At 41.1% G+C, this 21,158-nt stretch overlaps 1 protein-coding gene across 3 annotated transcripts; it reads left to right on the top strand.

The window, feature by feature from the left end:
• Nucleotides 1-2,347: 2,347 nt before the first annotated feature.
• On the top strand, nt 2,348-20,674 carry ZNF410 (zinc finger protein 410). 3 transcript variants are annotated; one of them, XM_083862989.1, is made up of 10 exons: nt 2,348-2,389; nt 3,544-3,773; nt 12,828-12,963; nt 13,255-13,488; nt 13,777-13,968; nt 14,848-15,007; nt 15,326-15,507; nt 18,174-18,263; nt 19,367-19,492; nt 20,040-20,674. In XM_083862989.1, the coding sequence occupies exons 2-10, from the start codon at nt 3,741-3,743 to the stop codon at nt 20,222-20,224; spliced, it is 1,338 nt and encodes a 445-aa protein (XP_083719115.1). In that variant the 5' UTR covers nt 2,348-2,389; nt 3,544-3,740; the 3' UTR covers nt 20,225-20,674. The 3 variants fall into 3 exon arrangements, with proteins under 3 accessions (XP_083719115.1, XP_083719117.1, XP_083719116.1); XM_083862991.1 differs by lacking the exon at nt 3,544-3,773 and having other exon boundaries at nt 2,349-2,389; XM_083862990.1 differs by lacking the exon at nt 2,348-2,389 and having other exon boundaries at nt 2,865-3,773.
• The last annotated feature ends 484 nt before the right edge of the window (nt 20,675-21,158 follow it).

The raw sequence follows: 21,158 nt of genomic DNA, 5'->3' as shown, positions 1-21,158 counted from the left end.
TTCTGAAGCAGCCAAACTCATCTGGTCTAGAAGGATGCAAATGAAAGGAACTTATGCGCCTACATGTCTCCATATTTTAATATCTACTCAATGATTCCCCATTGTTGAGCCGGTGATGAGTCAAAGGACTTCCGAGATTACTGAGTATCTTAATGTAAAACAGCATTGAGCTTTATGATTCAGTTCCTTTGGATTACCAAAGTAGCATCAAGAAAAGTTGGTTTATGAAGGTAGTAGTTCTGCATTTATGGTTACCTTTGTTGGATTGTATTGGATCAGCAATACAATGGGATGCTGCATTAGGGAAACTTTCCTGTCTGACCATCCAGGAGCTACTCTGGCAGTCACACTCCACCATCTAAGTTGGGACCAAAACCCCTTCCCAGTGGGCAGCTCCAGTGAGCCTGACTCCCCACACACCCTGATACACAGTCAGACAAGGTTTCCTTATCATCTCAACACCAGGTTTCCCATAGCAGAGTCTCAGTGGTTCCAATCCTTAAAATAATTCAATCTTGGTGCAATAACTAAGTAACAGTGTAAGCTGGGACCCTGGACAAAGGAAACCCTGGGGTTTTATACCCTCACAGTCTGAGCATGGGGGTTCCTGGCTGCTGCCATGTCTCTGAGTGTCCAGTCACCTGGTTGGGACACAGGTCCCTGAGCTTTTCAAAGGGTCGGCAGTTCATGGCCTCTTGCCTCAGACTCCAGCCATGCAGAGAACTCAATCTGCAGCTTACACTGCAGCTGCAAACCCAGCTACCTGCACTGAATATATTCCTTAACAGTACAAGTACAGTGAAATGGTCTTTTACTGTTACTGTTGCACGGCCATTTAATGAGCTCCAGCTTTTTGGGATTGTGTTAAAAATTCAGTCTCAAGAGCTATTACTTTCACTTTTGTAGACTTGAATAAATGAATCTGTCTAAAGTTTCAGGCCACCACAACTATGGCTGAATGGACCAACATGATAAATGCCAGATTTTCTAGGTTCTCTGATACAATCCATCTGCAGGGCCAGTATGGCACTAAGGCAGCCCAGTCTCTGAGGCTGTTGATTCTGGATGTTGAATCAGTTTTCCCTGCCTTGTACAACAGAAACGTGCTTCAACTTGACTGAAAATTGATTTCACAGTGCAGGCTTTTGTTAGTATTAATGCAATGCCTACAAGCTGATGGGATAATTACCTCAGAAAAAGACATGCATCTAACTTTATGGAATTACCAGGTGGCTCCAGCAAGTAACTGGTCAATAGTCTTTTTGCTAAAGCACAAGGCTGTCAGTATGACTCCAATGCATAGCTCTCCATGAAGCCACTCACTGCACATTTAAAGCTGAGAGAGACGACTGTGAATCTTTATGCTGCAAATAAATTTTTTCAAATGTTCTTAAAGGCAGTGAAGCCATATTGCACATCTCAGCGGGGCTGGAAAAAAGAAACCATTCCAGAGCAGTTCAAGGCAGGAGATGACAGGCATTTACCAGGAAGTGACCACAGGTTTTTTTTTCACAGTCCACCGTGGATCAGAAGAGTCTGTGCTCCGAGGGAGCCTCAGGAAAGTTGATTTTGCCAGCCTTGACAGCTGCTGTTGGGTTACTTCCATATCACCCAGGTTTTCACTGCCGGTCAGCACCAGCACCAGGAGTGTACCACCAGCAGCTGTGCTGGCATGGGAGCCGGGAATCACACATGGCTCCAAAGCTACGGGCTGGCCATTGCCGAGTTAAGGTTCACAGGCCCTGAAGGTCACTGGTTTGGCTGCTGATGTCAGGGCCAGAGGCTGCCAGCTGCTTCAGGTGCTCTGTCGTGGTCACCGACAGACAACGAGCTGAAACCAGAGTGCAAGTTTTTTAAATTACTCAGTCCTTTCATGGTTTTTAGGTACATTACCAAGACATACGTGTCTCTGGAATTACTAACTCGGTGTAGGTTATTAGTGAGCTACTGTGAACTCCTGGAGTTTCCCATCACCCGCTGCAGGAACAGACAGAGCAGTAAATCAGAGCAAAACAGAAACAGAAACAAAGTATTAGTAGGAAACCGGTGTTGTAACAAACTGGGAGAATGTGTTCCGTGATGATTTATGTGGAAAAAAAAAAAGAACTCAGCAGATTGAGCGTTTCCATAAGGTTCCGGCATAACGTTCTCTTGTAGAGTAACAATCCACATAAAAAAGGTTACGTGAAGAGCAATCAGGCTGCAGCTAAGGGCTGCAGGCCTGGTGACGCTCCCGAGGGAAGCGGGGACACCCCAGGCACGGTGCTGTTCCCTGTTTTGGGGCCGGTGGAATCAGGAGGCCTCGCCTCCCCTCGCCCCGCCCCGCGCTCGGCCCGAGCCCGCGGTATTTCCGGCCGGGGCCCGTCACGTCCGGGCGGCGGAGATGCCGGTAAGGCGGGTGTGGGGAGCGTCCCGGCCGCTCCTGCGGGACTTGCCGGTCCCCGTGGGGTGCGGGAGCCCAGCGAGCGGCGGGGCGAGGGGGGACCCCCCCTGCCCTCCTGTCCTCGCCGCCGGGGCCGCCCCTCACGGCTGCGGCCGGACCCGCGCCCCGGGGCTGGCGGCACCTGCCCCGCCGGGCCTCGGCGCTCCGCCCTGCCCCCGTCCCTCCCCGGGCCTCCCCGGGCTCCTCCCGGCCCGAGCGTGGGCAGCCGGGCCCGGCAGCGCCGGCCCTTGTCCCCGTGGGTCACTCGGGGCCCGCCCTGCCGGGTGCGGGCTGGCGGGGACGGCGGGTGGACGCGGGAGTGTCGCCGGGCCCCGGCCCGCTGCCTGCGGCCGGCTGAGCGGCTCTGCGCTCGCCCTGTGCGTGCCTTGCCTCTTCACTGCTCCCTGCTGCGGTGCTGCTGCCCGGAGTGCGAGAGGGAGGCTTTTAGTTCTCTCTTTAGCTGATCCAGTATTCTCGTTATTTTTTAACATAGTCAGTAGATGGGTAGTTGTGTTGGAAAGGGGAAAGAACTGTATGTAGTTCACATTTTTCTCCCATCAGCAGTGTCTGAGTGTTTTCCCAGCAGGCAAGAAAAGTTTGTCCTCATGTTCCCCTTTTAGCACAAACGTATGGGGATTTGTGAAATAAGTTCTATTTCTCTGGGCTCGTCAAGAAATTAAGTTTCTGATTCTGTGAAATATCCTGACTGACAGGAAGAACTGATGTTTCCTGCTGACAGGTTGTTTGTATATGGCTCCCTTTTATCAATAATTTGGATAATTCCGCTGTGTTGTGGGCTGAGAATTCAGCTTCCTCATATCTTGCATGCTTTATGTGATTTCCAGTTGCTCCCATAAGTTTCCAGAACAAACAAGGCAATTTTCCATTGAAAATTAGAGATTGTAAAGAAAATGTGGTAAATAACATCCTAACACCGTGAAATTAAGTTTTAAAGGCTATTTTGTTGATTCAGTGAAAACAGAAATCCAGGAACCTCAGTAAATGAGTTTTACCGATACCTCAAAGTATATTTTACAGTTGCATCAACACATGTTCACTTCTTTTTGCTTTGCTCGTTTTTCAGTTCCTCTTTCTTTATGTTTCCTTTTTTGTTGTTTTAGGTTAAATTAATTATTTCCGCAACAGAGCTTCTTGCAGAAGGACCACCACACTGGTTTGCACTTAGGAAAATATGAAAATAATCAGGGAGTGTTGCTCTCTCTGAACTTTAAAAAAAAAAAAAAAAAAAAAAAAGAAATAAATAAATAAAAATCTGTGCCTTGCTGAGAACAGCTGCAGGAGTTGGACACTTGAATCAATGTTATCGGATGAGTTAGAATCCAAACCTGAGGTGAGCAATTATGAACTGAGTTTGGTTCCCAGGAATGTTTATGGGCAGCTCTTAGAGTTCAGTGAGTTTACTCAGATTGCTGCTTACATACTAATTTTCCAAGTGTTCTCAGTGACATCTTCTAATGCTTCCATGCCTTGAATTGAATGGTAAAAAATCAGAAAATATTGCAAGTTTTTTTCACCTCCTTTCAAGTTTCAGCCAATATTCTTGCCTGTTCTCAGGTTACTTTTTTCCCCCACTATTACAGCACTCTTTTGTTACGAGAATAAAATATATTTAACAAATTGACTATTTATTTCCTGCAAACCAAATTGACTTTACTTGGTTTGGGGCAATCTGAATTATTCTGTCAGCATCAGCCAATCCTGTTTTTCAAAGTACTCCTGTTTCCATTAAGTAGAGATGGTAGGCAGCAGCACACAGAGGATCCCAGTTGCCCAGTGTGAGGCTGCTGGACTGTTCCACGTTCAGCTGGTAGCACAGCTGGGCATGAATTGCAGGAGTATTTGTGCATGCACAGCTGGCCACAAACGCAGGGAAAGCATGAACATACACATTATCATGTGCACAGGTAAAGCATGAACAACGATTGTTTGCTAGTGGGCTATAGCTGTACCCTCATCACTCAACTCTCGTGCATACTCACATCCACATGTCTCTGCCAGGTCCACAGTCCTCCTTCTGCCCAGACCCAGAGCTTTTAGCCTGTTTCTGGCTGGAATATGTTTGGGGTTTTTTTCCACAGTGTGCTAGCCTCCTACATGCGTCAGTCAACTAGAAGCTCACTAGCAGTGGACACACGTGTGGGTAGAATATTTAGGAATGTCTTTGGTAATTAGATAGGAGGGACTGCAGTGATCAGGCACAGCAGTGTACTGACTAGCAACCAGCAAACATGATTGGAGTCTCTTCCCCCCTGCTCCTGGTTCTTCATTTATCCACCTTGATTCCTCCTTTGATCCTCCTCCTAAACATAGCATAATAAGCTTAACACATCCTGCTCTCCTTGTTATATTGGATATTAAGTTTGATCTGTCATATGAGACCCATTCTGATAAGCCATAATAGCTTTGTTTTCTTACCAGTTAAAATTTGTTGAATGTTTACAAGATGTCACTCCCAGCAGTGTCTTACTAATCAGTTTCTGAGGGGTTCTGGGTTTTGTTACTCTTACCTGGAATGTGCTAGATACAAGTATCTGCAATTTGTTACATTCAACACCATCACCACCACCAGCTGCTGCCTCTCCTATTTCTTGCCTTATTTTTCAGGTTGAATGGCCATCAGCCAGCTCTCTGTGCATTTCCCCATTTAAAAATGCAGGGGTTGTATCACTTGGTGTCCTTGCTTTTCCTGGTTCTCAGCTTTACCTCTGCAGATGGCTAAAGTCCTAGAGCAGAGGACATAGTACAGCTATGAAATATCTTTTGGGGAAGTTTGCAAGACTTAATTGAATGGTTTTTGTTGAGTCTTGTTTCTATCCCTGTGAGCAATGCAGCATGTGTCTTAAACTAGTACTCTAACAAGAATGATGATTACATGCTGGTAATTCATTACAGCCCGTGTGATGTGTTAAGGCATTTGTTTCTTAACAGAGCACCCAAAACCCTTCCAATCACACTGTTCAAGAAAGGAAGCTGCAAATTTGTGGCAGCTCAGAGTAATCTCAGCATGATCTACAAAAAATTCCTCTGTCTTGCCTTGTCATTGATATCTCCTACATTCTATCAATTTTTTCTGAGTTCTGAATGATAAGGTGAATGTTACTTTGGTTTGTGAATGGGTGGGTTCCCTTAGATTATTTCTGACAGCCAAGGTCCAGGGCAGTTGGAATGCTTGTTGCTCGTTCCTCAAATAGGAGCTGTAACTGGGCCTTGTCCCTTCTCAACTTGAGTAAGGTATTTGTTAATTAGGCTTGTTTACATAATAGCCCTATTTCCTCATGACAGAGTCACATTTCCTTCCCAGCAAGCCCATATTAAGAGTTGGCTGTTTATTCTCCATGAGCTGGTAGATAAAAAAATTTGCCGTGGTTGTTGCAGAGGGCATCCTTTCTGTAGATGCTGTCTTCTAAACCGTGTTCCTCAATCTTGATTAAGGCTATTTTATACTAAAAGTTTTGATTCATTTCCATGTATATGTTTCCACCCTCTTTTTCTAGTTCTGATTATGAAACTTGAGTGTTAAGTTAGTACTATTTTCTAGTCATTTGATGTTAAACTGGTAGATACCCTTTTTACACTTTTCCCAAATAGCAGTTCAGATGTCTCTGAAAGTAAATAATGATTTTATATCCTCTAGTGAGCCATGGCACCACAATTCTTATAGCCACAGATAGTTTTTTTTAATATACCTACCATGTGAGAAATGTATTAATTACAGCTAGCTGTACTTCTGTAACATCTAGTTGATAACAATCAAAGCATTATGTCTCTATTGCATAGGCTTCTTTGCTATTGGTTTTATCCCTAAAGAAGCCACCAACATACCATTAAATATTTAATGCTTGAGTAGAGGTGAATCCTTCTTTCATGGAAAGTTACAAAGTTGCTTGGAGACAGTTGTATGGACAGATTGATCTACTTTTTCTTCTGTACTCCCTGCCCCCAAAGCTATGTAACTATCATTCCTCAGGGAACTGCAAAGATTTGCATTTTGCATGCTTTAAGCCTTCAAGGTGATTTATTACACTTGCAAGTATTTCCAGTCACCCCCACCATACTGGTCCAGTGCAGGGGGCTTTCTGCACTTGGGGTAACTCTTAGCATAATCAAATGAATTACAGCTCTGTTCTGTAAACTGAATTAGTTATTGAAAAGAGGGTGAAGAGAGGTATTTTAGCCTCTCCTTTCTCTCCTCCTCAGTGCCTCACAAGGAGAGACACTTGTGATTTAATTAGTTCCCCAGAGGCTGTATGGGAGGAGTACATCCCTCTAAGTATGTTTCTAGGTAACAAGCCTTCTGCCCTGCACACCCTTCAGCTCTAGCCCCTCCTGTCTCCTTCCCTTCCACTAAATTTTCTTTTGACCTCTTTATTTTGTTGTGGTTCATTGGTTAAATTTAGAACAGGAATGGTTTTCATTAAAGACATGGTCCCTGCTGTCCTAGCAATCTAGTCTAGCTCTCCAGCTGTCTAGTGGGAGGATGATCTGAGGTTCTGGAGAACCTTCTTACCCTGTCCCTCCCAGCAACCCCTACTTCAGCCAAAGCAGGTGCCTGACACTTCTTGGCTTTTGAATCATCTACTGTGGGACAAACTTAAGACAGCCCATCCCAGGTGGCCATATCACCACTTGTTTCTGGTTGGATTGTTTGTTTGGTTGGGGTTTTGTTGTTGTTGTTGGGTTTGCTTGTTTGTTAGTTAAAGATTTCTAGTAGAGGTTCTCATTTTTTTAAACAGTTTTCTGGTTGTTGTTCGTTGTGGGTTTTTTTCCCTTTCAGGTCAAAGACATTGTCCGAGTCTCTTGGTAACACAAGCATTCTGCATCGCTTGCAGCGGTAGACCCTGGGATCATCCTGTCCAACCATTTCTTGTTGACCAGCAGGGATAACAAGTATTTCCTTTGTGACAACAGCCAAGAAATAGTTTACATTTTTAATACATTCCCTGTCTGCATTATTTACAGAATTTTCAGTTATGTGGCATTTCAGCAGAAGTAGTTAAAGGAGGGTATATTCAAGAAGGTGATATGGCAGAGCAAAAATAAAATTCTTTATATCAAGACACAGCTGAACTTTGCCCTCCAAGGATTATAGAGTCTCTCTGTATGATTCACGTCTGTCCCATAAAGTTTGTATCTCTTAAGTCAAGGATGTCCTTTTGCAATATTAAAATTTATTTCAAATTCCAAGGGATGTCTTAGCTATAGGGTAAAGCCACCTCACACCTCTTACTGTTCCTTTAGTATTTTGTTAATATTCTGTACATTCAATTTCCCTAACTATTCCTCTTCTGGTCTCCCAAGATGACCTATCTGCTTTGCTTACGAATTCTAGCACTTTGGTCATAGTGGATCAGTCTCCTCCCTACGTAGGGATACTACAGTCACCATCTCAGGAATATTTACAGCCCATCTGGGGCCTGTTTGTGATGCCAGATGTTATTTGGTTATGGAATCTGTCAAACTGTGTTCCTAGGAGGTTCCTGCCTTTCTGGTCTTTCAGACATGAGACTACTGGACTATTCCCACGTGCACACAGAAGTGCACCTGGGCCTGAACTGCAAAAATATGCCTGTGCACACATAGACAGTACAGACATCATGGCTGTGTGGCAAGATAGGGCTTTTACCAGCACACCCAAACACAAATGGCATTCCCATGGAGAGAAAGGCCACAAACAGCCTAATCCTGTCCCTCCTTATCAGGTAAAAAGGCTTGAAATTTGCTAGCACATCACACATCTCCTCTCTTGCCTGACATAGATGCTTGTGGTCATGCATCTGTCCACTCTTTGCCAAACCTTGAGTCCTTGCAGTATCCATCTCCAGGCCTTGGGCTCTTTAGTTCAGCCTCTGGCCAGGATCTTGGGTTTCCAGATTGTGGTTTTCTCTATTTCACAGGCTCTGCCAAAGGGAATTTAATCAAATTAATGTACTCAGAAACCATTTAGGAGCTGAAAGCATTAGAGAGGATGAGATAGACCCCAGTGGTGATGCAGACCATGAACCTGCAGCCTGCTTCTGTGGTCAATCAGTATTATCCCTAATCCCCTTTCTGTTTGCAATAGTTGTTTCTCCCCTATCTACCTTGATCACTCCCTTTCGTCCTTCCCCTAAACATCCATAAGTTTTTCACAGTCCCACAGTCTCAGCTCAAGATATCTTAATATGTTTTATCCAGTCCCAGAATTTCCCCCATATCCCGTAAGTTTACTCTTGCAGATGAGATGGGTTTGCTCTTGCAGATGAGATGGATTCTGATAATTCAAGATAACGTTGTTCCTATTCCTTACAAAGTTTCTGGTTGAATCTTTTTCAAGGTCACACTCAAGTTATTCCTATACTAGCCTATCCATCAGTGTCCCAGGAGTTCTGGGTATTTTTATTATCGCTTATCTGCAGTTTGCTAGAGTTTGTTAGTGTTTGTGTATCTGTATATTTAATTTATCACCTGTCCTGTTCCTGGATTTCTATGCTGAATAACCAATTACCAGATACCCTTATAATTTCCTATTTACTTTCAGCTGCAAAACTATATTGTGAGAAGCATAAGAAAGCATTACACAATGTTTGTAATGAGTTCTTTCCTGCATTCCAGTTGCTGTAGTTGTCCACAAAGGTATTCAATAATTTTGAACAAGCAGGTTTAGGAAAAAAAAAACCATCAAGATAAAACTAACATGAAAACTTTTTATTTTGTCTGAATTATTTGAGTTGATTGTTTTGCTTTGGTTTATGTGAAGGGTTGGGTTTTTTTATTCCACATTTTAATAACGAGCATGATTCATGTCTGTTTGTTTCTTTCTGCTTTTTTTGCTCTCTCATAATTGTTTGTACTAGTTTGTCATTACTTTATGAAGCAAATTAAAAGGAACTTTTTTCTTCTGAGCATCTGTTTGTGGTAGCTGCATTTTGCTTTTCCCTGGTGGCTTAATGTTGCTATGTTGAAGTAGAAGGTTTACAGCAAAGCTTTCTTCTTGTAGGAGGCAAGTTTCATTTAGGTCTTTTTTGTATAAAAATAGGAAAGTCCATAAAACGAGTGTTTCATGGTGGAGTAGAGAAGCAATAGGGCTCATTAACATAAAAGACAATCCAATAATTTGCATCTATCTTAGTGCTCACAGTTTTTAGTCCCTACTTCTTTTTTCTGGTTGCCTTGCTCATTATTCCTAACTCTTTACTTCTCTTTCTCCTATTTTTTTAAATCCTAAATTAGAATGCATGGCCCTGGCAGAGGGACTGTCTCTTATTGCCTATGTATTTTTTTGACAGCATAAAAATAGTTCTATCTTCTTGCTAGGTTCTCTGGATAATCAAATCTAAGATGAAACAATTCTAACCTTTCCAACTGCCATCTGGCTTGTGGCCTAGTTCAAATGGCACATTGCCATCTGAATGACTTCAGGACTTAATTTGTAGCTTCATAATTGTCAGTGATGACAGGCTGCTCCTAAGGGAGGGTGAGCAGGGAGTCAAGGGTGATCCCAGCCCAGGCAGTGCCCTCACAGACCAGGGCACAATACTGCAGCACCTGAGCATGGAAGGCAAAGACAGACAGGTGCTGCAATCCTCAGCCCTGGATAAGGCAAAGTGATGAGCCAGGTCCAGAGTCCAGGTAGGAGCAGTAGAAGATGAGGCTGGAGACACTGATGCAGTAAAAATCTGAGGTTCATCCAGCAGACAGGGCTTGAGACAGGTAAACCTACAGCATAAGTCAGGAAGGGAATGACTGGCCCAGGCTGAGCTTCAGAGGAGCCCCTAGGGAGAGAGAGTGTAGGTGGGGGTCCCGGAGGAGACCAGGCAGGGCTGTTCAAGCTTCAGGGTTCCTACTGCAGCAACTCTTTGAGATAAAAGTATTTGAGAAAGCATCTGTCTTTCTAGTGTTTTTGTGAGAGGAAATGAGCGTAGAGAAATCAGAGCACAAAATGCTAAGTTTTCTTTACAGTTTCTTTGATTTAACAGACTTTTCTCTTGATGTAAGAAAGGCTCAAAAAGGCTGGTGTCTGCCACAGGAATAATTTGGAATTAGATGCCAATAGTTCTGAAAAGGAAGTACTAAGACAATCACAACATACAAAATAAAAATCAAATTATATGTGACTAATGGGTTTTAGTCACGAATATACAATGGGCACATCAGGATATTTTAGTCTCCTTTTGACACTAGTGAACTATCTCACTGCACAGACAACTCCATCTGGGCTCTATGTGATTGCGTGCTAAAATTTGTCGCAATGAGGGTAGTAGATTTGAATAAATATTTTGTACAATTTCCTTCTAAATGCCAAAGATAAAGGAAGTTTGCTACCTACAGTTGTTTTGCTAGACAGCAGCAGAATCAGCAGAATGCAGGATCTTTGTCAAGGAGTTTCCTAGAGATAAAGAACTTGAGGTTTAACTTTTTAGTGTTTGTTATTTTCCATATTTCTTCACTCAGTATTAAAAAAAAAAACCTGAGAAGGTGAGTATAGGAGTTAATTTGTTTGATAGAACTTAAAGGCAAACAAATAGATCCTACGTGTGGATTTTGAGCAGCATTTTCTCTGAAACATGGAATATATGTCTGGGTGTGTTACAGTTGCTCCCTTTCTCTCTTTCTGAAGTTTAAATCCCTATAGGGGAGGGATTTGAGACTGTGTTTAAAAAAGCTTGTGCAGTTCACAGAATTTGTTCAGTCCATTGCAAAACTTGGACTGTGTTATCTCCTAACTCACAACAGCACTTCCTTTGTTAAATCACAATATTTTAATATGCAGTGTTGTGACATTGGTAACAGAAAAAAGAGTCTCATTTCTGTGCCTGCCTTGGAGGTAGAAGGAGTCCAGCATTCTTTCTGGTACTCTGACAAAAACTTGAGATGTTGTAAAAGGAACAGGATGAGTAAATAAGGCACACACTTTGCTGCTCTGAACTAGGTTAAAAATATGGGAAGACTTTTCAGGGGTGAAAAAAGTAATTTCTCTGACTTCCTGTTCAAGTGTCAGGTTCCTTTTTTATAACTCAAGATTTTGAGGAGTTGGCTGGAAGTAATTTTTACCAGAGCTGACTGATGTTAGGGATGGCTAAATCTGCTGGACTGGATGATCTCTCATCTCCTGGCCTCATCAAGAAACATGAGGACAGCTCTTTAATCCTGATATTAGATCCAGCCACTAGTGAGTTTTAGTACCTGTTTGAAAATGTGTGCACACACTGTACAGATGTGATTGGCACCAAACGTATGAATATAGGCTGAGTGCTTGTAGCTTTACCCTCATAAACCTGGGCAACACAAAGTACCTGATTCTGTGTTCAAAGGTTGCTGCCTAAGGAAAATTTTCATGGATTTCTTTAGGATCTATCCCCACACTTCTCATTTCACTTGCTAACTAGGTTGGCTTGGAGTTCATTAGCATATGGCACACACTAGAAACTAGTGTGTGCCACTAGAGACCCACTGTAGAGAGCAGGACCACACAGGAAGTAGGTAAGAATGGAGTTTAACAAGAAGACAGGATGGAGTGTAAGAGATACGCTGTGTCAGATAATAGAATTTACCAACTTCCTGCTTATATGCAATGGGCCCCTTTTACGCTTCCCTCTCCATTTTCTTGTGTTTGTTCTGCCCTGTTCCATCTTGATCCTTTCCCTTAAACAACGCCTAATAAGTCCTGTACAAATCCCCCCAAATCTTTTGACCAGTCCCAAATTCCTCCCCAGGGAATGCCTTAAACTCAGTTTAAGTCCTATACCTGTTTATGCAATAGTCCCCCTTGTTTTGTGTAGTATTGTGGACAAGGTTTCTTCTGTTAATCCCCTTAGCGGGTGGGTTGGTTGTCCATCTTTGATGGTTTTAGGAGTAGCTGATTTGGGTGGGTAAGGGTGTCTGTGTTCTCCCCCTTGTCATCCCAACCTTGTTTCTCTGATTGTTATCTGCTTATTTTGAATAGCCATATGATAGATATCTTTGTAACTAGTCTTCTGATTGCTTTTTTTCATTTAGAAAAGGCCAACTTTAGGTTAAGTATTTAAAGACAATGATTTTAAAAAATACCTGTACCAAAGGCTGAGCATGGAAAACATTTACTTGAAATGTTACACCATAGTAAAATATCAAGTGGTAAAATATTAATTAAAAAGAAATACAGCCTAACTAGGCTTACTCTGCAATGATCCAAAGGTGTTTATTGTATGTTAAAGAAATGAGAACTTTATAGGTATTTCAGAGATAACAAACAATTATTTTCTTGTATTAATGTAGATTGAAAAGTTTTATTTTATATCTGTGTGTATTCATGGTATTAAATTCAATGTCTCCTACAAGACAGTAGGGACTATTGGATTGACTGGATTTAGTACCTTTTTAAATGATTTGTGCTGCTCTTGACCTAATCTTCAGTATGTTTTTTCAGCTGCTGGTTCAGTTTGTTCAAAATACTTCTATTCCACTGGGACAAGGACTGGTGGAATCAGAACCAAAAGACATCACCTGTCTCTCTCTGCTTCCTGTTACTGAGACCTCAGAATGCAACAGACTCATGTTGCCAGGTAAAATCTATGTGGCAGATCTTTGTGACCCTGCCCTTCATACAGCTGCCTTCACTTCACCACTCTGGCCCCACTGTCTCTTGCTGATAAGACATTCCAGGGATGGAGGAACAAGTTCAGCAGAGTAACTGAATCGTTTCATTTAATAGTGAAGTCTGACTAGTTAGAAACTTCCTCCTCCCTTCTCTCTGAAGTTTTGGGGTCTTTTCCTACAGAAATAATTTTATAGGTGTCTTTTAGTCATAGTGCATTTATACTTTTATTTTACTCTGGTTTCACTTTCCTCATTAGATGATGAAAGAGATCTCACTTCTCCAAGTCACACTAATTCTTCCAAAGATGTTTCTTCATCTGCTGTCTTGAGAAGTCTCCAGGTAAATGTAGGCCCTGATGGAGAGGAAACAAGGGCACAGAATGTGCAGAAACCATCTGAACTTCTGTCAACTCCAGAAACTTCTAGTTTATTGCAAGACCTCCAGCCCAGCGACAGCACTTCATTCATTCTTCTCAACCTAACAAGAGCAGGTAATTGTCCTTCTGTTTGTCACCTGGCTGGATATGTCTCAGCAGAATGCAGGAGATACAAGTACAACTCTGTCCCTGCTGCTTATGAAGAGGAAAGATCATGAAATTTGCTGGGCATTATTGGATATTTTAGGAGCATTTAGTCATCAACATCTTTCTACAATGTAGAGGTCAGTGGAGACTTTTTCAGGGCAGCTATTTATCATGCTATGAACACTAATCTCTGAGGAGCAAAAGAAATTTTCCCTCTATTCCATTATTGTTTTACAAATTTGTCTTCTTTTCTAGGGCTGGGGTCTCCTGCAGAGCACTTGGTGTTTGTCCAAGATGAAGCAGAAGATTCTGGCAATGACTTTCTCTCTCATGATAGCACAGACAGCAGTACCCCATGGTTCCTACGAGTGCAAGAATTGGCCCATGACAGTTTAATTGCTGCCACTCGGGCACAGCTCGCAAAGAATGCCAAAGCAAGCAATAATGGTAGGAGAGCCACAGATTGTGTCTCAAAAGTTGAATGTTCCATACAAGACCCCTAGTTCCATGTTGTTTCTTCCTCTCTTTAATTCTCTCTTGCCTTGAATTAGGTATGATGTCTTCACATCATCAGTGACAGAATTATACAGGACAATTATGCTTTTTTTCTTCAGTATAAATAGGCTTTGCATTTTTTCTTGGGGAATCAGCTTTAGTGGAACCATCTGTTCATTGTAGCCTACTAGTTCTCTGGTACATGTAAAGAATATCTTCTTTCTGACTCCAATGGCTTGTTTTTTCAACTTTCATTTTCACTTTTAAGAGCCTATTTTTAACACATACTGTAAATTATGCTTTCTTTTTAGCTCCACTGAGTTTGGAGATCAGTTTTCTGCAGAATACGTAATTGGATTTAGTCACATGCTTTCTGACTTAATTATTTTAATAAATAATTGCAAGAAAATGCAGTATCTCTTACTTTAGCGAGGGTGTTTTTAAAAACAACTTAGCTAATAAATGATGGTTGGTTGATAGTTAAAATTGGTTGTTTGGTATTGATATACAGACCATTTTTACAATTTCTGGTGCATTTGCTTTCTATTCTTTTTGTGATAAGCCTTATCTGGTAGCAGCTGATCTGATCCAGATAGCTTGTTGGGAATAGTTTATGAGCCTGGTAAGGTTTGCAAGTCTGTGTCTCATCTCTGTTACAGGCTAGGCAGCAGCATGTAGGACATGCTAAACAGTTAGTAGCCAGTAAACTGACTTACAATCCTGTATCATATATGATGGTGTTTTTTCTATTACATTTGACACATTATAGTAATCTGTATATTTTTTAGATTTCAGTGGGCTTTTTTTTTTTTTTTTTTTTTTTTTTTTCAGGTGAAAATGTTCATCTTTGCACAGGAGATGGGCAGCCAAAAGATTCAAGCCCCATTCCTCATTTATCTCGTGTGGAAAGGAAGCTGAAGTGCACAGTTGAGGGCTGTGATCGGACATTTGTATATCCAGCTCACTTCAAGTATCATCTGAAAACACACCGGTGAGCAGAATGAAGCTATTTGCTGTTATGACCTTGAAAAAAATGCACTCTGTGTTTGAGATAATGTTACGTTTTGACATTGACAAGCTGTGAAAACCTGGCATTATTCTCATAAATATTAGGTCTCTTGAGTGCTTTAAGTCAGTTATGCTGAAAAACTTGGACTAGATTTAGATAATTTTGCAGGTCCTTGTAATGTTTGGTTTAGAATTTTTGTATTTTAACAGATACTCATATTTAATAAAAGAAAGAAGTCAAGTGTTCATGAAAAAATGTGTTGCAGTAGCTGGTAACAAAACAGCTTTTGTTGCTTTCCAGGAATGACCGCTCCTTCACGTGCCCAGCAGAAGGTTGTGGAAAAAGTTTCTATGTCTTGCAGAGGCTGAAGGTGCACATGAGAACTCACAATGGTGAAAAACCCTTTGTGTGCACAGAACTGGGCTGTGGTAAACAGTTCACAACAGCTGGAAATCTGAAGAACCACCTACGAATTCACACTGGTGTGTTTTAGACCTCACCTATTTGTGGTCTGCTGAGGTGGGGTCTTTCCTGAGGAATAAACCACTTCCTCCTCTGTCCTCAAACTATTGAAAGTATTATATTGTTTACCTCTGCCCTCCATTAATGTCCCTTTTCTGTCAATTCCCATTAATCTATAGGTCAGATAAAACAAATCTATTCTCTTTTACTGTCCTGTATAGTTTCACACAAACTTACACCTTTCAAATAGTGTGTGGTGATGCTGTATTCTGTTCAGATCCATACTCTGAAGATTCCCTTCCTGGTGTGTGATGGAGGGAGGGGTGTGTGAAACTAGACTGTTACCAAGGGAATAGTTAGTGAACATGACTTTTGAAATTGTGTTTTGTAAAGCGGTTATTTGAAATTCCTGAAAGGCTCAGTTGCTCAGATAGTAGGAGCTGTACTGACATCTGCCTGACTGACTAGCTTGTGTTACCTATGCTGCTTGTAGAATGACTATATTTGGGACATACAGGGAAATGAGGAATGCAGTGGAATGAGTTGCAAAAATATAGCAGCAAAGAAAAGTAGAAAAAAGCATTAATTAGAAGACAGCATTGTGGTGTGCAAACTGCTCTGTTTGTGCCAATGCTAATTGGGGATGTTACTGTATGCTGGAGCCTGTATACTCTCAATTCATACTCCGCTTTTTATAGTAAATAAAACAAGAACCTTTATTTCATAGTGCTGTATTTTATACATGGTTTGTTTATGATGGCTCCTGTGGAGAATATGATCCTGCCCTGTCAGTATTTTTAGAAGTTGGTTTAACAGCCAAAATGCTTTAGGTGTTTTTGTACTAGAAAGTTAGAGAGAGGCACAAAAGTTACTGCTGAAATGACCAACAGTTTAATAGTGACCAGCAATTTAATTAATGACCAGCAAAGTTCATAGTGAATATTCTGATGATTTTGTTTGTTTAGTTTAAGCCTCAGGGTTATCATAACACTCAAACAAATGGCCCAGTTCAAGCTCCTCAGAATATAGTTAGAGATTCCCTGATGGCCTTAAAAGCATTGTATTACAGTTGGGGAACATTTTAAAATAACCTTGAGAAGTGTGAGAGAACAAGGCCTCCCAGGTAAAATGAAATTACAGGTTATGTGGGTCGCCAGCAGCTGTTTGTGCCTTCTGCCTTACTTAAACACGACCGTATGGTGTGTGGTTTGTCGATACACATGGGAAAAGGCTGCTATTTTAAAGTATGTGCAGTCTAGCTAGAACACATGGTTTGGGGGCAGATGTTGGGATGTAGTTAAAAACTGTACATACCAATAATAAAATGTTGAATGTGTAGTAACAGCAGCTATATTTTTGCAGTTTTCTTTTGCTTTTACAGCTCCCAGCCAAAGTGCAGATTAAGTTAATAGGCTCAGCTGATACATGCACAATCCTCCCTGATACGTGAGCATTCTGCAACCAACAGAGTTGTAGTTTCTGGTGAAGTAAATAATAACTTTCTAAGTTGCAAATGGATAATGTGGAATTAAGCATTTGATCGGACCAAAGGTGTTATGAAATTGCAGGTGTAAATAGCTCTAGGGTGTCTTAGAGATAGAACTGTGCACTGTTATTTAGGTCAATGGTAGTTTTCCCAAACTTTTAAAGATTTATAGCAAGCCAGAAAGTGCAATCAGTGTTTGAGACTCTGCCGTGTATTTCAGCTTTGGAACACCAGTTGGAACATGCTGGGTCGATCCTTTTTGCTCACAGCTGTCAAATGCTATTGTAGATAAGAGGCTAGTAAATGAGCTGTAGGGAGAAGACTTCTAAAGGCAACACCTTTAGAAACACCTTTAAAAACAAGTTTACTCTGAAAGAATTATTTATGTGTTGTATAATAAAATGTTAAAATAGCTTGCTTAATCTCCTGTGGTCTTGCTATTACTCTTGTACAGGGGTTCAGTTAAAGGCTTGAAATCATAGTGTTAAGCATAGTATATTGAGTTCTTTAGTGGGATGTTGCAGGCAAAAGTTATGTCTAGCTTTATTAAGAGAGTGTTCAAAACATTAATTTTATTGCACTGCATTAATGTAATAACCTCCCAATTTATCATAATTCAAATAAATTAAAAATAGCTGTGATATAAATTTCAGCCCATGAGAACAATTTGTGCCTTGAATTACAGTTCCTTCACTCATAGATATAAATGACTGACACATCTCTCACAGGATTTTGGCAAGTTCAGCCTGATCTGAAATAATGTATAGAATCTGATATGAAGGGAAATACAGTTAATGGGATTTTTGGCACTGAGAGGCAGAAAGTGAGCCTGTGAGTGTGTGGAACAGAGAGGTAGTTGTTGAGAACTGCATTGAAGATACATCATAAGTCGAGTAGTTTTATATTATTCTATTATTATTTATATACTTGGAGGATTATCTAGAAACAGTGGTCTCTTGCTTCACTTTTGGTGAATGATGGTCTAAGATGAATGGTCTAAGAATATATTAAAATAATGCCACTGTTTCCTCTGGTGAAAGCCTTAGGAAGCTTAGCAAGGATGTGTAATTTCCATGGAACTTTGATATACATAAGGCCAAATGGGAGAATGGAGTAGAGATGTCCAGGCTGTTCTCAGGGACTTGGGCAATCAGATTAAGTTGTGATCCCAAAATCTAAGAACTTACTCTTCCCTTGTAGGGGAAAAACCTTTTCTGTGTCAGGCACAGGGATGTGGTCGCTCCTTTGCTGAATACTCCAGTCTTCGGAAACATTTGGTTGTCCACTCAGGTAAGAGTCTTCATCTGACATTCTGTCATCTGTCTGAAAAAATACCTTTATTGTAGGACTTTGATTTGATTTCCTTAAGAAAAATCCTGGTTTCTACAGAACTTCTGGTCATAGTGTTTTTTGACTTCCCTTTCATGGTGCCCGTAGCCTGTACACTTTAATCTTTTAAATTGTTTCTATTTCTAAAGTCAAATTACATTTTAAAAATTATTTTAAAAATAGTTTCTAAAATATCATGAAGTTGAGTATCTTTTTCATAGCTGCCATTTGGTTATTTAAAAGAGAGACTCTAGTATTTCTGCATATTAACCACAGCCATTTGAATCTGAAATCTCTTGCAAGTGGGTTTCTGCCATAGGTAGGGTTTTCCTTTATTTTTTTCCTACTACATACTTGTAATTGGACAAAGGTTTAGGTGGAAATGTATTTCACCAGTGTTTCAAAGCTTCTGCCTTCTGTTTTGATTGATCTATCTTAAATATTGTCAGCACACAATGAAAATGTTATGTTTGGGGAGTGGGAGATTTTATTGAAGTAATAACATTTGGGATTGAGTTCTCCATGCTTTTTCTGTCCTGTCTCCTTGGCTTCCGTATCATTGAGCCAAGAAGTATGGACAGCTTGCTTGTATTGTGAAAATTATGAACTGCTCTGTAAAATGGAAATCCTTTCACAGTGACAAGTCATCATCAAGTCTCTACTCTGTAACATAAACCAGATGCTGCAATTCATTGTGTGATGACAGGAGACAGCTTCCGTGCCTCTGGTCATTTTATTTTATGTGTGGGACATCAAGTATTTCCATATCAATGAGTAAATTATTTCAAATAATTTGTTCCCTCTCATCAGTCTGACTTGAAGACTTTGTTGCTCTTCAGACTTGAGTTTTCCAACAACTGCCATTACTGATATCTAAACCTCTTCTGTTCTAGAAGCTTATGGCCCTTCAGGAGATGAGAATACTTCCCATTTGGTTTTTATTGATAAATTAGCACCAGTGGTGTTAACAGTAATTTCAAAACTGTTATTAGCTTTTTAGTTGATGAGGTCTCTTCTCCCAGTTTGGTAATTCTTGGGATATTTCTTCCCCCTTTGACTCCAAGGAGTGAAGCCCCATCAGTGCCAAATTTGTGGGAAGACATTTTCCCAGAGTGGTAGCAGAAATGTGCATATGAGGAAACACCACTCCCGAATTGGAACAGCTGGCAGCAGGGAGCGAGAACAGCCAGGTAAAGAGGGGAGCACACTCACTCTGGGGAAAAAATGCAGGAAAAAAATAGTGAATGGTCAAAGAAAAGATGTTTGTCCTGATACTATGAAACCACAAGCCAGTAAGAAACAAAAGTCTGTTTCTCTTGGAGATGAGGACTGCTTACCCTCCCCTTTTCTAGGACAGAAGACAAAGGTGTATTTTTGTATGGTGGTCAAGGGGCAGATGTATTTATTGTTTCCAAAATCAGTATGAATCTAGTTGGGGTTTTTTATGTGGATTTTTTCCCTTGGTTATGTTTTCTTGTTGCAAGCACCCTGGGTTTTTACACAATGTGAATTATTTGAAGAGAAAGCCAATCCTGCATAAGATCCCACCATAGTAAGGTTCAAAACAATAAACTTAGTATTTTCCATGAATTGGAGCACTGGATGCCCAAAGAGTAGGAATGGATAAAGTAGGTGTCTAGGGAAGAAGCCAGTATGACTTGAAGTGGGACAGGGATTCTATCTTATATTGCAGTGTCATTGCATCATGAGAATTTTACCCTTTTTTTTCCATAATAGAGTCACTGATGGGCAGCAGTTTGCTGGAAGAATCAACAGTGCATAGTAAGAATCTCATCTCCATGAACTCTCAGCCCAGCCTTGGTGTTGAGTCTCTGCACTTGCCAGACACAGAGTCAATTATTGGAGTAGAAGAGGGTGAGACCAGCTGCTCTTTTTTCCGCCCTCTTATATGTGGTGACTGAGATGGGATCGATCATTCCTCCTTGAGGCTCACCATCAGCAGTGGGATGAATGAACATTGCTTTAACTGTGCACAGAGTTGTGGGTAGATAGTGGATGAATCCTAATACTAGAGTTGGAGAAGATCTGCTGGACCAAGTTTCTCTCTTGCAGAGCTGAAAAGGTGAAATCTGCTGCTTAGGTGTCACTTAGCCCATGTTGTGGAATGCCATTTCAAAACTGCTTATGCAGTCCATCTCCTAAAGCCTAAAGTGTTTGTTTTGCTGGAGCACCTAGGAGCCCCAGCTAAGGACCAGGACCTCATTGTGCTAGGCACTGTTCAAATATTCAGTATCTTGAGCAACAGGCCTTCCTTCCACCCTTTACCTTCAGAGACTATATTCTAATACATCTCACTGTCAGAAGCTGACTTACTATATGAAATAAATGTACTACTTGATATCATTTGGTTATATTTGCTGTGTTCTGTTCCTGCTTTTCCCAGTCATTTTTCTCCAAAATTTGTTTGGTATATCAAGCTCTTTAAATGAGTCTTTCACATGGTGTTTTGAATATTTTGTTAAAGAGTCTTCAGAACTGGCATTACTGAGAATACAGAGTTTTGGTAAGGTACTGTGTGTCTGTAATAGCTTCACTGCAAAGGGAATGCCTAGAGTTTATATTGCTCCCCAGCTGAATGGAAAGGTAGTGCTGCTGCTGGTACAGGTTTTGTAACCTGGAGGTTCCTGCAGAAGCTCCACCAGGTACCTGGGAATCAGGGTCTGATGCAGTTTGGCTGCCATCTCAGCAATTGATGGAAGATACTCCAGTGAGATGTCTTCCTTTCTACAGTATTTTTGTCAGTTAGCTGAATGGGCTGTAAATCTTGTAACTGAATATAACCAGATATTTTCATAAAAAGCAAAAATCCAGAGCCATAGTTGAAACTCTTCATTT

This window comes from Zosterops lateralis, assembly GCF_965231275.1.
Source record: "Zosterops lateralis genome assembly, chromosome: 6".
Classification (NCBI taxonomy): Eukaryota; Metazoa; Chordata; class Aves; order Passeriformes; family Zosteropidae; genus Zosterops; species Zosterops lateralis.
Note: the sequence above shows the minus strand (reverse complement) of the source record. Positions and strands in the feature narration are given on the sequence as shown.

Coding starts and splice junctions, on each gene's coding strand:
- ZNF410 (XM_083862989.1), top strand. CDS start 3,741: ATGTTATCGGATGAGTTAGAATCCAAACCTGAG. Junction 18,264..19,366: donor ACATTTGGTTGTCCACTCAG/GTAAGAGTCTTC, acceptor TTTGACTCCAAG/GAGTGAAGCCCCATCAGTGC. Junction 19,493..20,039: donor CAGGGAGCGAGAACAGCCAG/GTAAAGAGGGGA, acceptor TTTCCATAATAG/AGTCACTGATGGGCAGCAGT.